Source organism: Rhododendron vialii, chromosome 12a (genome assembly GCF_030253575.1).
Source record: "Rhododendron vialii isolate Sample 1 chromosome 12a, ASM3025357v1".
Taxonomy (NCBI): domain Eukaryota; kingdom Viridiplantae; phylum Streptophyta; class Magnoliopsida; order Ericales; family Ericaceae; genus Rhododendron; species Rhododendron vialii.
Genome location: NC_080568.1, coordinates 7224907 through 7239930, shown reverse-complemented (window position 1 = coordinate 7239930; position 15024 = coordinate 7224907). Strand labels below are relative to the sequence as shown.

The 15024-nt window shown below is 41.0% G+C and overlaps 2 protein-coding genes across 2 annotated transcripts; both read right to left on the bottom strand.

The window, feature by feature from the left end:
* Window positions 1-449: 449 nt before the first annotated feature.
* On the bottom strand, window positions 450-6828 carry LOC131310379 (uncharacterized). The gene is made up of 5 exons (XM_058337362.1): window positions 6505-6828; window positions 3542-3780; window positions 2388-2503; window positions 1017-1157; window positions 450-878 (listed from the first exon to the last, which is right to left on the bottom strand). Exons 1-5 carry the CDS (start codon window positions 6752-6754, stop codon window positions 626-628), a joined length of 999 nt encoding a protein of 332 aa, XP_058193345.1. The 5' UTR covers window positions 6755-6828; the 3' UTR covers window positions 450-625.
* Window positions 6829-10963: 4135 nt separating this feature from the next.
* On the bottom strand, window positions 10964-13294 carry LOC131310377 (LEAF RUST 10 DISEASE-RESISTANCE LOCUS RECEPTOR-LIKE PROTEIN KINASE-like 1.5). The gene has a single exon (XM_058337361.1). The coding sequence runs from the start codon at window positions 13163-13165 to the stop codon at window positions 11234-11236; it is 1932 nt and encodes a 643-aa protein (XP_058193344.1). The 5' UTR covers window positions 13166-13294; the 3' UTR covers window positions 10964-11233.
* Between the last annotated feature and the right edge of the window lie 1730 nt (window positions 13295-15024).

The window sequence follows — 15024 nt, the reverse complement described above, 5'->3', positions numbered from 1 at the left end:
GGCTTACCTCAGACCCGAAGCCCCTATAATTGCTTGGAAGCGTCTTAGCTCTGAACCTCGTGTTTGTGTCAAGGAGAGATAGATAGCTCTCGGCGAATATATTCTTCGAACATTTGACAAAATAAAAGTAAAAACCCAAACGTTCTTTCAAGCCTTAACAGCTGAATATCCTCCATGCATATTTCATGATCATAGGAGGGCCATTGCTAAAATTTTAAGCTAGCACCATAATAAAAACGAATAAAAAAAAAAACACTCTTTAAAGAGCAAACCCTTAACTTTTGGGTTGTACATTTTTCCTTAATGAATTTGGAGGACGTTTTTTCTATGGAACTCATACCGTCATACGTTGATGGTTCGGAAAATTATTAGTAGAAAATTATGTTTTCCATAACATAGATTTGTCCTATAAAAATAATTATGAGATGTTTCGAAAAATAATTATGAGGTGTTCATGAAAACTCAAACTTAACATCAAATGCGATTAAATTTGTCTCTCGACAAGAAAAATGATAACCGCGATAACAATAACAACAAATCACCAGAAACCCTTCTAAGAGAAAAATAACTCAAGAGATTTATGTTCAAATCATCAAAGTCACACAACCTCCGGAATAGAACTGAATTAAGCTAGGGAAGCAATTCTGGGGGCCACAATCTCTAGGAGTCCCTTTGGATTGTCCACATGAACCCAGTGGCCGGAGTTGGGAAGAACATGCACTGAAAACTTCCCCTCAGATTCATCAACCCTTCGATTGGCAAGGCTTTCAAGCCTCTGAATCACATCAGTGTCCCATCTGTCGCTCTTCTCAGCGCGCACAATAGATACATCCATCCCTTTAGGCGGGTGCTCCAGCAAAGGCCAATAATCCGTCTCCCTAAGAAAATAAAAGCATACTCCATATTCTTACTCATCTAAATAGGCATATGACTGAAAAATAACGACGACAAAAGCAAAAGAAATTAATCGAGAAACTGACCCAAACGGAATTCAAAGAGGAAAGTGGTAAGTTTACCGGTAAGAATTGAACATATCAACAGCACCTTCAAGATTAAAAGCCCATGTCTCATGTTCTCCTGATTTTTTGAGGTTGCTGCCTATCCATTCTGACAATGACTTGGAGAAGCCAAGTTTAATCATGTGGTTTACCAGCCACCTGAAGGCAGGATGATAAATAATTATGAAAACTGGTATACTAATCACAATAAACAACTTGCAATATTCTGTGTCGAAAAACAGCTAAAGTAAATATATCCTCAGAAAGATGTTTTGAAGTGAAGCTCCTACTGTCGTGGAGCATATGTAATTTTCATAGGCCTCAATGCAAGATTTTATCAAAACTGCCGCTGTTCAGACTTTCTGATTGTTGAAGAGGACAGAAAAAATAGGTTAGCATAGCTTTCTGAGTTGGCATAGTTTACAAGATGAGATCTGAATCCTTTTTCCGAGCCATAACCAGTGCTTTAAGTTCTAAGTGGCTAAAAAATACAGAAATTAGGCAAACTGTAATGAAGTCGACTCTTATGCTTATAATGAGTTACACATCCAACATCTCTCACACACAAACCGTAGGGATTCACAATTTACATACTCATCAACGACCAATATTATATACCTGCCATTTAGAGTAGACACAATTTAGTTGTTGATGAATGGATCGACCTCGACTCATTTTCAGCTTTTCAATTTCATTTACATATCGAATGCGACCCAACTTTCAACCACGATTATCAAGCGAACTGACCCAAGCTCGAGCAATGCTGGTCTTGACTAGGTTACATATTGTATAATGATAAAAACACCGCCAGGATGAGCTGAGCTCAAGCTTGAGCTCGAATAATGTTAGCCAAGCTCATTCTCAGCTTCAAACAAGCTTGGACTGTAATTCCTGACTGAGCACAGCGCAACAAGCCAATACTCAGCTTGATACCACTCGTTTGAAAATTGCAACCATAATCGTACCAAGAGCTCTCTGAAGGGGGCTACTTTTGGAATTTCCTGATATTTCCAAAAGATCCAGGTCCTCTCATCACTTTTCTTGTGTCTTAAGCGGCACGCTACAGCCTACATGCCTGTCCACTGTGGTATGATATCGATGGGGTAGACTGCTATAGATTACAATATAGGAATATAATTATTTTTACAGAGAACATTCAACAGATCACATTTCTAAGCCATTTTTACAAACTTTCTTTCACATTTGAACCATCAAGCTCCATTTTTCCTTCGTTACAATTTATTTTCCTCTATTTGGAAAAATTTCAAGGAAATAAAGAGGAAACACTTCGGGATTGTTTTTGGAAAAATTTCAAGGAAATAAAGAGTAAAACCTTCGGGATTGATTTTTGGACCGCTAAATTCACTTTATTAGGAATTGAGACGTTACCTACGTGATGGGATTGATTTAGGTAGAGTCTGCAAGGTCTGCAAGACTTTCTCCACTTCTCCGTCGCTGTTTCTTTCAGGGTTCACTTTTCCAGGGACTGAGTCCAGTACCCAGAGCTGTCCTGCACCAGGTTTCTCATATGTGAGCTAACTATTCATAAAATTGGTACTGAAAATGCGGACTTTAATAGATGAGAGCTATCCATAACTCACTTGACAAAAGATGTCACAGAACAATGATAAAATCCACTAAACTTCTATGGCCAGCTCTAGGCTTCTAGCTTTAGATTCGACACGCACAACATATGGTGCACTTTGTGGTAATATGATCCCCTTTGAGCCGCCCCCTGAGCAACATACCTTGGAAGTTGTTCCATATAAATACCCTCTAGTATATTGCCGCGTAAGACATTCTTTGACATATTCACTTCGGATGAGAACATAATTATTAAACTCAGCTTTAATTTCAGCACCAAATGGGAGGAGCAAATCAAAATGTCTTTCATTCAATAAAACCAGGTAACACATCAATGATCCTCAACGAAAGAAACCGAATGAACTTACATAAAAGGGCGCATATTTATTAACTTTGGAAGCAAAGGGAACGCAACGATACTCGTTGACTGACACAACTACCAATCTAGGAGTCAGGAGTCTCAGGACTGATGTTTGGACTCAAAAGTGTTAGAAATTCTACATTTTTCAAGGAAGATGACCAAGTCAACCAAGAACCCAAAGAGGAAATGCAATAATGCAATTGTTGGAAAGTGCTCAAGCTGCCCTATTGTCCAAATAGTAGAAACCATAGGTTTAAATGAAACAGCTCCATTTTGAAAACAGAACGAACTGCCCCCAACTGCCTAACCTGTGTTATCTTCCATTCCTTTTCTCAATTAGCCAATCTAGTTCATAGAAACAGATTTCCAATTTCCCAAAAGAAAATTAAAAAAAGAAAATGAACTCTTTCCAATGGAACTTGCACGAATCATTCCCTGCATTTTAAACATTTTAAAGAAAATCATGGTAATAAAAAAGCTTAGAACCATAAAGGAAAAGTAAGACTATTAAATGGGAAACACTTTCAGTCCTTCCCATGGACCGAAAATTATAGTGCGATGATACCACCTAACAACTACAATTTTGGTAAAGCGATACCTGTTTAGGCAATTGAGCAGATTCACCATAATCACCTCGAGCACAGCTCTCAGCAAATTGCAAGGCAACCTTGCCACCCATGGAGTGTCCCAGGACAACATCAGGCCAAGCCCAACCTTGAGCATTTACCAAGTCAGCCACATCTTTAGCAGCATTCGCCATGTCGTGGGGTGGTGATAAACCCTCTATGTCAGCTGATCTTCCGTGGTTCCTCATATCCACAAGAACCATCCTCCAATCTAAATACAAATATACAACACACTGACAACTCGTACAAAATATGATACATGAACACAAACATTCAACCATTATTGCTCTTAAGACCTATTAAGCTAAAAACAGAATGACTTTAACCTATAGAAGAAGGTCTACTTATCATAGACTACTTATTAATAGGAAACAAACATCACATGAACAAAAATCAATATCCAGCCTCCAAGTGACTAACAGATGACCCCTTTTGTAAAAAAGAGAAAATGAAGCGGGAATCGAAAGTCCCATAATACGTATGGAAACATTCTACTAGCAAAACCTTTACTTCTACAAAAACATCTAAAATTTCATCCTCTGTCTGGTCACTTAGAAAACCAAGGATAATGAGGAGAAAAGATAGCATAGCTTCCATACGATACTTCGTGTTTTCCATTTTCTATTGGATTACTTCAATTCTTTTTCTCCATACAATAAAGGAGTAATACATAATAAAAGTTATGTGTTTAAAACATAATAAAAGTCATGTGTTGCACTTCGGGTTTGGACCCACCCATGGATGTTCCTGATCTTGTGATCATATTAGTCCAGGCAAACATAAGCATGGGTATTTAAACCCAGAAACCCTAGGTTCCACCTGACTACTTGATGAAAACATATAAGGTGGCTGCATGAATCGATCCCTTCTCTTCGCTATTTTATCACGGTATCAGAGCTGGGCTAAGTGATTGATTTCCCCTTAGTTCTGCCAAAAATGCACCTTCTTTAATCTTTAGCCTATATTTGGAACTTGAGGAAAGAAGGGAAAATTTTACATAAGCTTTTCCTTCCCTTATTTGGTTCTTACAAAAATAGAAGGGAAAATTCCAAACATAAGTTCAATTTCTATTTAACTTTCCTTCTCATTTCCCTCTTAATCACTTCTTTTCTTTTACCTTCCCTAAGTTCCAAATAGAGCCTTAATTGTGATCCCCACCAAAAGTAACCCATGTTCACCTCTCCAGTCTCCACAACTACAGTCCAGGGCAATGTTCGCTTTTTATTACCTCCAAAGTACGTATACGAATCCTGATGCCATATTTTTGCCAACTGGTTTTGACGTGATACCCTTGACCAAGCTTAATGGAGAAACCTGTTCTCGACAAAAAGTGCAAAACCAAGTCGGCAAGGGTTGCGGGCATGCCAGGACTGGATTGCAGTCCAAACTATTCTTTTTTAAGGCCTTCATGCCTCAAAATCTGACTCCTTTCAAGTGACTGTGCTTGGCCCAAAGGGTAAGGCCTCGAGATGGTTCGTTGCTTGCCTTTGCGAGATAAGGACTTAAAATTTTATCTAACCGTTGCTAGAAAAAAGGAAAGAAAGATGAAACAAATCTAAAACTTAAATCAAACAAACTCCATTAACAGTTCAATGAAGTTTGGGTACAAGGATTATGACAAGAGCATAAACTACTAAGAAGTGAGTACAAGCAATGTTTGAAAGAAATGAAAATGTAGTTGCATAAGCCGTGGGCTCTTGAGGTCGTGGACCTTTGACAAGGCCTTATGTCCTGGTATTTATAGACATCCACTTCTGGACCTTTGAGCAGCTTCAAAAACCTCCAATGAATGTGCGCCAACCCCCCTTTTTCTTGCATTTTACTCCAAGATCTCTGTTGGTATCTTTGCCTGAGGCCTGCAATATCCCTTTTCAGGCCCAATTCTTGCCAAAATGGAGATATTGGGGGCTCTCAAGATTGAAGACCAAGACCTTTCTGCAAACCAGTAGACCCCTCAACTATTTTTTCTACTTCTAAGGCACTTTAAAGGCTCCGGATTGGTCCATTAAGGGAGCAGCTTTGACACAAAAGGAATTTTTGGGACTTGATCCATCTTTCCTCGTGCAACAAGCTGAACAAGGCCAAGGTCAGCTGCTTGTGAGCAGCTTTTCCTTTAGCCGGCCGCGAGTTGAAGGCCGACCTTGGTACTTGTGGCATGGGACCCATTCCTTCTCTTATCAAGCTTCTCCTTAAGCCTTAAGCTACCCCTTTTCTAGAGACTTATTCAAGATTCTACACAAAAGAAACTGGGCCCGGGGCCCCGAAACGCCGGGCCCAATAGATGCATAAGGTCCGTCGTTAAACCTTTTGTAAGCCCAATCCATGTAGAGTCCAGGCCTCCTGACTCGCCCCTGCCCTTTTCTAAAGCAGGCCTTTCAGAAGCAGGCCTTCCAGAAGGAGGCCTTTAACTGATTTGGACCTACTGAGAAGAGTGACTGAATGCCCTGCCTCTAGGCCCCCTGTCTTTTGTTGGGTTCTATTGCAAGGGTTGAGGCCTTATCATACTTTCCCCCAAATATTGGCCATGAATCTGGGCCATGCTCTATATGAAGAATGAGCAAATAATCACTTTGGGCTTGAGCTAGCGCCTCTTTTAATTTTAACATTGGCCTATAAAGCACCTTCGTTGGCATTAAAACACCACTTCTTATTTTGGCCAAAATTGGGTATAAACAAAACCCCAATCGATTGGGTATTAAAAAGACTCAGTTTGGTTTGGTTTGGTTTTGAATTGAGTTGAGATTATAACAATATAGAGAAATGTTGTTCGTGATAATAAGATAAAAATAAAAGAATTCCCTGCTAATTTTCTATGGAATGAACCCAGCTGAAGCAGAAATCATACGTTAAAATCATCCATCGAGTTTTTCGTACACACAAACATATACATGAATGAACGACTACATCCGTATGACATGGAGAGATGGGGGAATACCGGAGGAAGGGGAGGAGTTGGAGAGAGAAGGAGCGAGGGTACGAGCGAAGGACCGCCAGTTTCGGCCTGACCCTAAGAGGCCGTGAAGCACAAAAGCAGTGAAATCGGGCGGTCTGTCGGTGGAAGATGATCGTACCTCTTCGAAAGCTAGGGTTTGTAGGGACCTCGACGTTGTGATTCGACGGAGAAACGGAATCGGCGAGCTCAGGTATCGTGTCAGACTCGGCTTGTTTCGGATGGTTCTCGCCATGAATTGACCCGCTTGATTTCAGTGTGTTAAGTGGCTGTTTTTGTCCGTCAGAGCGGCATGGTCAGATTTTGTTCATAGAAATGACGATGTCAGTTTATTTAAATGAGCCAAATATTTGAAGGGTAATGATTTTGTTACTTTTTTTTTTTTTTTGTTTGTTAACACCATTCATCTGCAATCAGTAGCCATATTTGAATTCGAGCTTTAATGAACCGAGCTCTTATAGTTCATTTGGCTACACAGGCGAGAAAAAAAAATGAAGGAGTGCCAAAAAATTGAATTCGAGCTTTAACAAACCGAGCTCTTACAATCCCTTTGGCTACACGAGAAAAGAAAAGAAAAGAAAGAGTTGTGATCTCCCTTATTTTAGTGAGAAAAGAAAAGAAAATAGTGTGATTTCTCACATTGTCAACCAAATAACCATGAGAAATCAACTTCTCTCCCTCCCATTCCGGCAATCAAACATCTCCGATAACTCTTCGGCGACAAGATCAAAGGTTTAAAACTCAATTTTGATCACAGAATTAGCTTCGCCTAGATAAGACGAAGACAATAGTGCAGGTACGTCGACGATCCGACGAGGGGGTGGACCGCACGTGCTGCCGAAAGTCGACGAGATCCGTTCGTTCTCCCTTTCTCACGGAATCGCGTCACTTTTGGCGAGAAACGAAAATGGGCTTGGAAGGGTTCTGCTTTCTTTCTCACCTCCACCTCTTTGATCATCCAAACGTGGAAGAGAATTGGTTATCCCTCCGTTTCTTTTCTTCTCCCCTGAAATCACGCCATCCAAATGACCTATTAACGGGATGCGAAAAGATTTGGAACCCTCTATCCGTCTCTCTCAAGCCATTCTCAAAGTAAGCTGATCAGTCTTCTGTCAAGTAAGTTTCACTCGGAATCTATTGGCCAATTAACATTGCCTAAAAAGTAGTTATTATACTTGGGTCATTTTCTCTCGTCAGAACGAATCAATAATCCACAAAAAATTGTCACAAAACAAATAAATACAAAAAAAAATCAAATAACGACAAACCAACTTATTTTAAAATAAGTTTAAAAGAACGCAGCCTAAATGAGAAAAAACGTGAACTCGAGTTACGCTCAAGCCTTAACGAACCGAACATTTTACGAGCTGAGCTGAGCTTAGTTATTTACTAATAAACTTCTTTTAATTGAACTCTATCTTCCTTGACTAGCCAAACTTTTGTGATAATATACAATTTTTTAGATTGAACCCCACTCTACAAGGACCAAGATTCGGCCTATTCTCCAACTTGATCCAATTTAATAAGTCCACTTTGAGTCCCTAATAATGACCAGAGCCATTTATTTTGCCTTCAATAAATGTAAATTATTTATTACACACCTATCGCCGTGATTGAACTCATTGAACTAGATCTAAAATATGAACAGTTTCGGTCATTGTCGTCGGCCCGGGTTTAGCCTAAAATTGGACCAAACTGGAGGATGGAGACTGGACCAAAGCTTGGTCCACTCCTACAAAAGTGGTTTACGAATTTTTCTTATCTTAGCAATAAAAGCAAATTGAATAAAAATTAGGAAAAATGACGGCCTATGACGTATTTTGTTAATTAATATCCGTTAAAAATATTTTTAGCATTAATAAATATTCTTAACATGTTATTAGCATTAACAAATATTCCCTAATAATTATCCCAGTAGCTAGAGAGTTCCCCAAGAACAAATAGAACCAAGCTCCACTTGTTTGTGTTCGAGTCAGTCCGCTAGCAGAGGCCGTGGGCCCGTGGTCACCGACAAGTGTTGAACCTCGGTCGAGCTGCGGCCTCTTAAGCCCTTAGAAAGGCCCAATTGGGAGCAGGACCTTCTAAGTTATACGGAGTAACCTATTTCTAAGAAAAAAGGGAACCGTTAAGCAGCATATGGGCGGATTAAGCCCAAATGACATTAACTATTACATCAAACACTTGAGCTCCCCGCAAGAATTGAACCCCCTCACATCCTATGTGGAAGAGGCGAGAAACTACAGCCTAGCTACAAACCCGTTGGCAGAACCTTTATAGCCAATTTAATTGGGCATTTCTGTTTTCAATGTATAATTGGACTTAACATAGGGAGGGCATTTGTTTTAAGTTAAAAAAAAATGAAGAAACCTAATCCAACTTAACTAGGAGGTGGAAAATGGAGTTCCGTGATGAGAATCGAAGTGAGACCTATTCTATTTTCCCAGTAATGAAAAACTTTAAGCCATTGTTCTCTAATCGGTTAATTCTCCTCTCAATATAAGAATTCAGCTTTAGAGGGTACGATGGTAATACGGTGGTATCCTTCATATGAGCACAAATTGAACTCAAGAGGTCATGTTTCGTATGGTAAAGCTCAATTCCAGCACGACACACAAACACACATTGACATACAAATATGCTCCTATTTCATAATGACAATTCGTTACGAGAAGTTCATTACTAATAGGGAACTGATTTTCGAGTTTTACTACTTTTACTGATGGCACTTTAATTTTAACGTAACGTAAAATTAAGTGGAATGCGAATATCAATTTTCTTACTAATATTTTTCAGATAAAATGTACAGTTAACCACCCATATCACATGCACTTGGCAGCCTTCGGAGGCCTGGATTATCAGACTGTCCACGGTGGGCGTGGGGCTCAAACAACTTAAAAGTATCCATTTGTACATGGGAAACGTAGCCCCCCCTGGCCCCTAGGGTTTTTTGGAGTATATAAAAATATAGCCTACAATTGTGGAAGAGATCTTGTTTCGGCTAATGGTGTTGGAGGTTCTAGTTTTCCAAGGAGAGAAATCAATTCATCCATCATGCAATCCAAAAATTGGAAAGGTGGTTGAAAAGATCAAATAGGAAGATTACAAAGAAAAAATGTCTTGCGGAGTCGGGGTCAACACTGTCAAATTAAAATATAGAGATAGAGAGTTTCTTTTTCTTCGTCGTTATCATCAAAGGGCAGTGGATACTGGCGCTCGATTGGGCGTTAAGTTTTATGGAGGAAAGAGCTTTAACTTACAGAAATATATTGAAATGGAGGAGGATGATATTGCAAGAAGAGAGGGTCTTGCTTTCGCTAAATTGGAGGAGGATGAGTCCTCCATTTCCCTGGAGTTCTAATTTCTGGTTTATTCTCTCCGTCTTGCCTTGCTTTGGAGTTTGTTCGTGGTATTTCAAGGGTGTTCGCAGTGTTTTTTGTCAAGTCGTGTTTTTTTGGTTCTCCTAGCCAGTGGGTTGTCTGTCTTTCAACTTTCTAGTGTAGGTTTTGTTCTTTGGTTTGGTCTGATTGTATTGTTTTCTGCAGTGTCGAATCGGTTGGTCTCTGGGGTTCGAGGTGCTTAGATTTTGAGTCTTGGGCGTTTGTCCTTCGTTGTTTTGGTTGGTGTTTTGCCTTCCTTTTTTTTTTGGGTCTCAGGTGGCGTTTGGAGTTTGTGCTCTTAGTCCTTTTAATTTTTATATTTCTTCTCAAAGATTAATGAATCTTCTTTTGCCGAGTAAAAAGGAAAAATGCACCGACTGAAAATCTTTTCACCCAAATTCAATCTATCCGTTTCCATCGATTCGGGTGATGTAAGTTGAAGATGATGGTAGAGAAATGGAAAGGAAATTGATAAAGGACAATCTGCAGATTATGAAATACCCATAATCTATTTTGAAGATTACACTTCCAAACACGACTTTGCTGAAAAATATATTATACACATCTCCATAACACTCTAGCCTCTAAAGATTCATAATCTATTCCGACATCAATCCAAAAATCTACAATTCACAATGCTGATATAATAAAATAGACTCCCAAACACCCGCCCAAGGTGGCCGTGTGTAATGTTGTTTATGAAAAATATTTCCAGACCGCATTAATGTACATTGGATATATAATCCCACAAAAGAGATAAACTTATTTACACAAGTTTTTTTTCCAGCAGTATTCAATCGCGACCATACAAAAGTGTTTTGAATAGTCTTGATTTTAATAAAAAAATTTAGAGAAAAGTTAAACTTTTTCTTGAAATTTTTTTTAAAAAATCTGAACCGTCTAAAATTCTTTGGATAAGTGAAATTCACCTCCGTATGCGCATCTTTACGAAAATCTCCATAAAGAAAATGTTCTCCCCCACAAAATGAAGGTCAAAGTGCAATAAGTTAAAGTAAATTTTTTTTTTTTGAAAAAGTAACAAGCGAAAGTAAAATTGGGGTAAGTAGTAAAAACAAATCATCAACTACTTAAATCAGATCAGATCTATTCACATGGTCAATGCTGTTTGGACATCAACAACTCATCATCTGACAGGTGTTAGTCAAAAAGTCAACACATAAGGTATACACGAAAAAGACCACCAATCCGTCTTAGCAGGGACCCACAAACGTTAGACGAATTCGAAGAAGCCCGGGAAACACCGCCCCCCCCCCAACCACCGCCACCACTCGAGTTACGTAATGTCGTGTGTGCGTGTGCGAACACGAGAGTAAGAATTACGTGACTAAGCTGGCACCGCCGCTGCCGCGAATCCTCCTTAACTCCGCCACGACCTCCCTCGCATCTGGCCGGTCGTCCTTGTCTGTCGCCACACATCGAAACGCGAGCTCCGCCACCGCCTCCACCCCTCCCATCACCCCCTCTCCTCCCCCACTGCATTCCTCCACCAACCCCTCATCCACCACGTGCTCCAACAACCGCATCTGAATCTTCTCCACCACAAAATCCACCAGCACCACCTCCCCCTTCTCTCTCCTCCCGTCCACCGCCCTCATCCCCGTCACCAACTCCAACAACACCACCCCAAAGCTATAAACATCGCTCTTCTCCGTCAGCAAGAACGACTTGTAATAATCCGGGTCCAAATACCCCGGCGTTCCCTGCGGACCCGTCCAAACACAACACCCCGAGCCCGCCCCACCCGCCAACGCCGCCGCCCCACCATTGAAATTCCTCATCACCCTCGACATCCCGAAATCACCCAATTTCACCCTCATATCCTTTTCCACGAAAATGTTGCTTGATGTTATATCCCTGTGAACAATCGGAGGGACCAAATCGAAATGCAAGTACTCCATCCCGCTAGCTATCTGTAGCGCAATGTCGACCCGGGTTTTCCACCTTAAAAACCCTCTCCTGCGTTTATTATTAACGCAGTGAAGGTGTTGGGCTAAGGTCCCGTTCGGAACGTAGTCGTAGACCAAGAGGAGGGCTCTCGGGTCGGGGCAGTACCCGTGGATCTTGACCATGTTGGGGTGGTTGATTGAAGACAGGATTAGTATTTCGTTGCAGAAGACTTTTGCAGGGGTGGGGTGGGGTTTGTGGAGGTGTTTGACGGCCACGATCCGGCCGTCGGGGAGATTGCCCAGGTAGACCGACCCGAACCCGCCATCGCCTATCTTGCGGTTCGGGTCAAACCCGTTTGTCGAAGACTCGAGCTCTTTGTAGGTGAAGATAGGAGGGAGCGGGGTCGACGGAGAACGGTGGCGGCTGAGGTAGAGCATTGCCGGGTCTTCTTTAGTCGCCGATGAATTACTCCGCCTCCATTGAACGAACACGAGGACAATGAACAACAGGCAGAAGAACCCGAAGCTCAGGCAGAGCATCTCAGTCCGGTTGGGGCCGTCCAGACGAACCCACGGGGTCAGATTTTGATTGCCTAACTGGTTTTGGAAACACAGGAATGGTTTCTCTGGGTCGGACGAGTTGTAGCCGCAGGACCCGTTGCTGGCCTGGCAGGCATCGCAGCTAGAGAAATAAGGATCTCTTCTAGCATCCCACTCAACGAGAACGCCCATCGAGAGTATTTTGTCAAGGTATCCCAGGACGTCGTTTTGACATCCTGAGGATACCAAGCGACGTTGGGAACCACATCCCGGGACGATTTGAAGTGGGTTTTCGATGAGCTTGCAGTCGTAAGGGCAGTGAATGCAGTTCGGGAGGTTGAGAGATGCGCATGATCTGAGAGCGCCGAGGCGAGAGCAAGACCAATGGGAGACCCGAAACGGGGAGCTGGATAAGTTGATGGGTTGGTTTGGAATGGAGAGAAAATGGGAAGAAGTGCAATTACGGTTGTTGTTAGGTGACGATGAGGTGTTGGAGGGGAGAGGAGAGAGGAGGAGGGAGGAGGAGTTGGAGTCAGGTTTGAGGAGAGAGAAGGAGAGGTTGTTGATGGTGAGGGTGGAGTGAGGAGAGGAGCAATGGATTTGGAAGGAGGGGTGGCCGCAGCCGGGGGTGGCGGAGAAGGGGAAGGAGGGGGTGGAGGTGGTGAAGGGTGGACATGGGGTGGTGGTGGTGGTGGATTGGAGGTTTGAGCAGGGGTTAGAGGCTGTTGGGACGGCGGAGGAGGAGAGAGTGAGGAGGAGGGTTAGGACGAGCACGGCGGCGGAATGTGGTGGTGGCGGTGGGGTTAGCGGAGAGGGAGGCATGGTGGGTAGAAGAGTGTGGTTTGGTCATCAATGAGTGGGTGGAGATCTGAATCTGGATCTAGTTTGAGGAGAGAGAGAGAGAGAAAGAGTGGTCACGTGAAGTGAAGATAAGGGAGGTGGGAAACAAAGGAAAATGATACACATTTGTAACCTAAGGTCCTAAACTAAAATTTTTTCAGTACCGGCTGGGAACATGTCACATAGTGCTGAGCACGAATTTTGGCCATTCAAATGTACTTTAGGACGGTTTAGATTTGTTTGGATTTGAGGGAGCGTTTTGATAATTTTACATTAAAAATTATCCAAACAGATTTGGACCGTCCAAAATACGTTTGTACGCCAAAATCGTGTTTGGCACCACGTGGTCAGTGTCCACACGACACTGAAAAACTTCTTCTCTGTAAGAGCGATGAGTGAAAATGCAAGCGTAAAATTCTATTTTACTTAACGAAAATGCAAACGTAGGGAATCAATGACATTCGATGCGTGTAGGATGCTTGATCTAAACACTCTTTTTTCGTGGTACGATTTTCCTACGGAAACCGTCGATGCAAATAGTAGTACTCTTTAAGGATTATGTTAAGGTTCAAACACAAACTCAAATACAGTTCTATTGCAACCGTTGGAAATATGAGCGCTATAAAGTCCACGTAAATCGAACGATTATTAATGTCCGTATCTATGTTTCAGATTTGTATTTAAAAAACTGTCCCAAAAAAAAAAAACGCGGTCCAGTGGGAAAGTGAGGAGACCAAGGTTGTGGAAAGTCTAGCCCACACTCTGGACTTTAGGAAACAGTAGTTATATAGTCTTCTATTCTAATCAAAATTGATTGATTCTTTTGTTTGCTTTCAACTATTCAAATTATCTTGGTACTCTGGCTTCCAAAGTTTTGGAAACTGCAGCATTGGAGGGGGCCCTCGACGCCCTTTTTTTCCATGTTTGCCATCATTTTAACTCTAAAAGACTTAGACCTGTTTCAGAAATTTTATTAAAAAATAAATAATTTATTTTATATTTTTAAATTTAAAAATAATATAAATGAAAAAAAAAAATTTAATTTTTTTGCATTGTATAAAAGATCTAGATGAGATCTTTCAAATAAGATCTATATTGCATATTTTTAAATTTCAATAAATTCATAATTTTTGAGCTTGAAATTACTTTTTTAGAATGTAAATTTTTTTTTTTGCGTTGTGGAACGAGCTCTTACTTTTTTTTTCTTTGTTTTGGTCAGCCGAAAAGACTTTCTTACTGTTGCTAATACCAGTGGTGCTATGCACTACAGAATGGTGCTTATTTTTTGGCGAGAAATTTTTCGGTGCTAAATGGGTACATCGCATGTGGTACTTGCTCGGCACATGGAGGTCATCTAATACACTCTTGAATGATTTGGATTAAAATTCTTAATCTTCTTTCACCCCAACACTTTCTCTACGTTTTCTCTTCAAATTCGAATTGTCCAAAAATGCAATGGAAGACTCGAATGCACCAAGTTTGCACCGCGTGGTACCCACCCGACACTGTAATTTTTTCCTTTTTTGGCCGACAATCAGAGCTATCGAGGGTAGCTTACGTGCTACCTCAACTAATTCTTTTTCTGATCCGGTCAAAGGCAGACTATCCGTATTGACACTAAGAAATTCACAAAAAATTACTCTCTGTCCAAATTTAATTGTCCTTAGGAGTTCGTGTCACTTTTCAATTGATTATATCTCGTAATGTATAATGTTTTATGTGATTTTGAAAACCTTATATTATAGAACTGATTGAGATCTATCAAACAATATTCATATTCGATATGAAATTCATTACGGATTTAGAGATATACGTAACTTATTTTTTACCCAATTAGAATA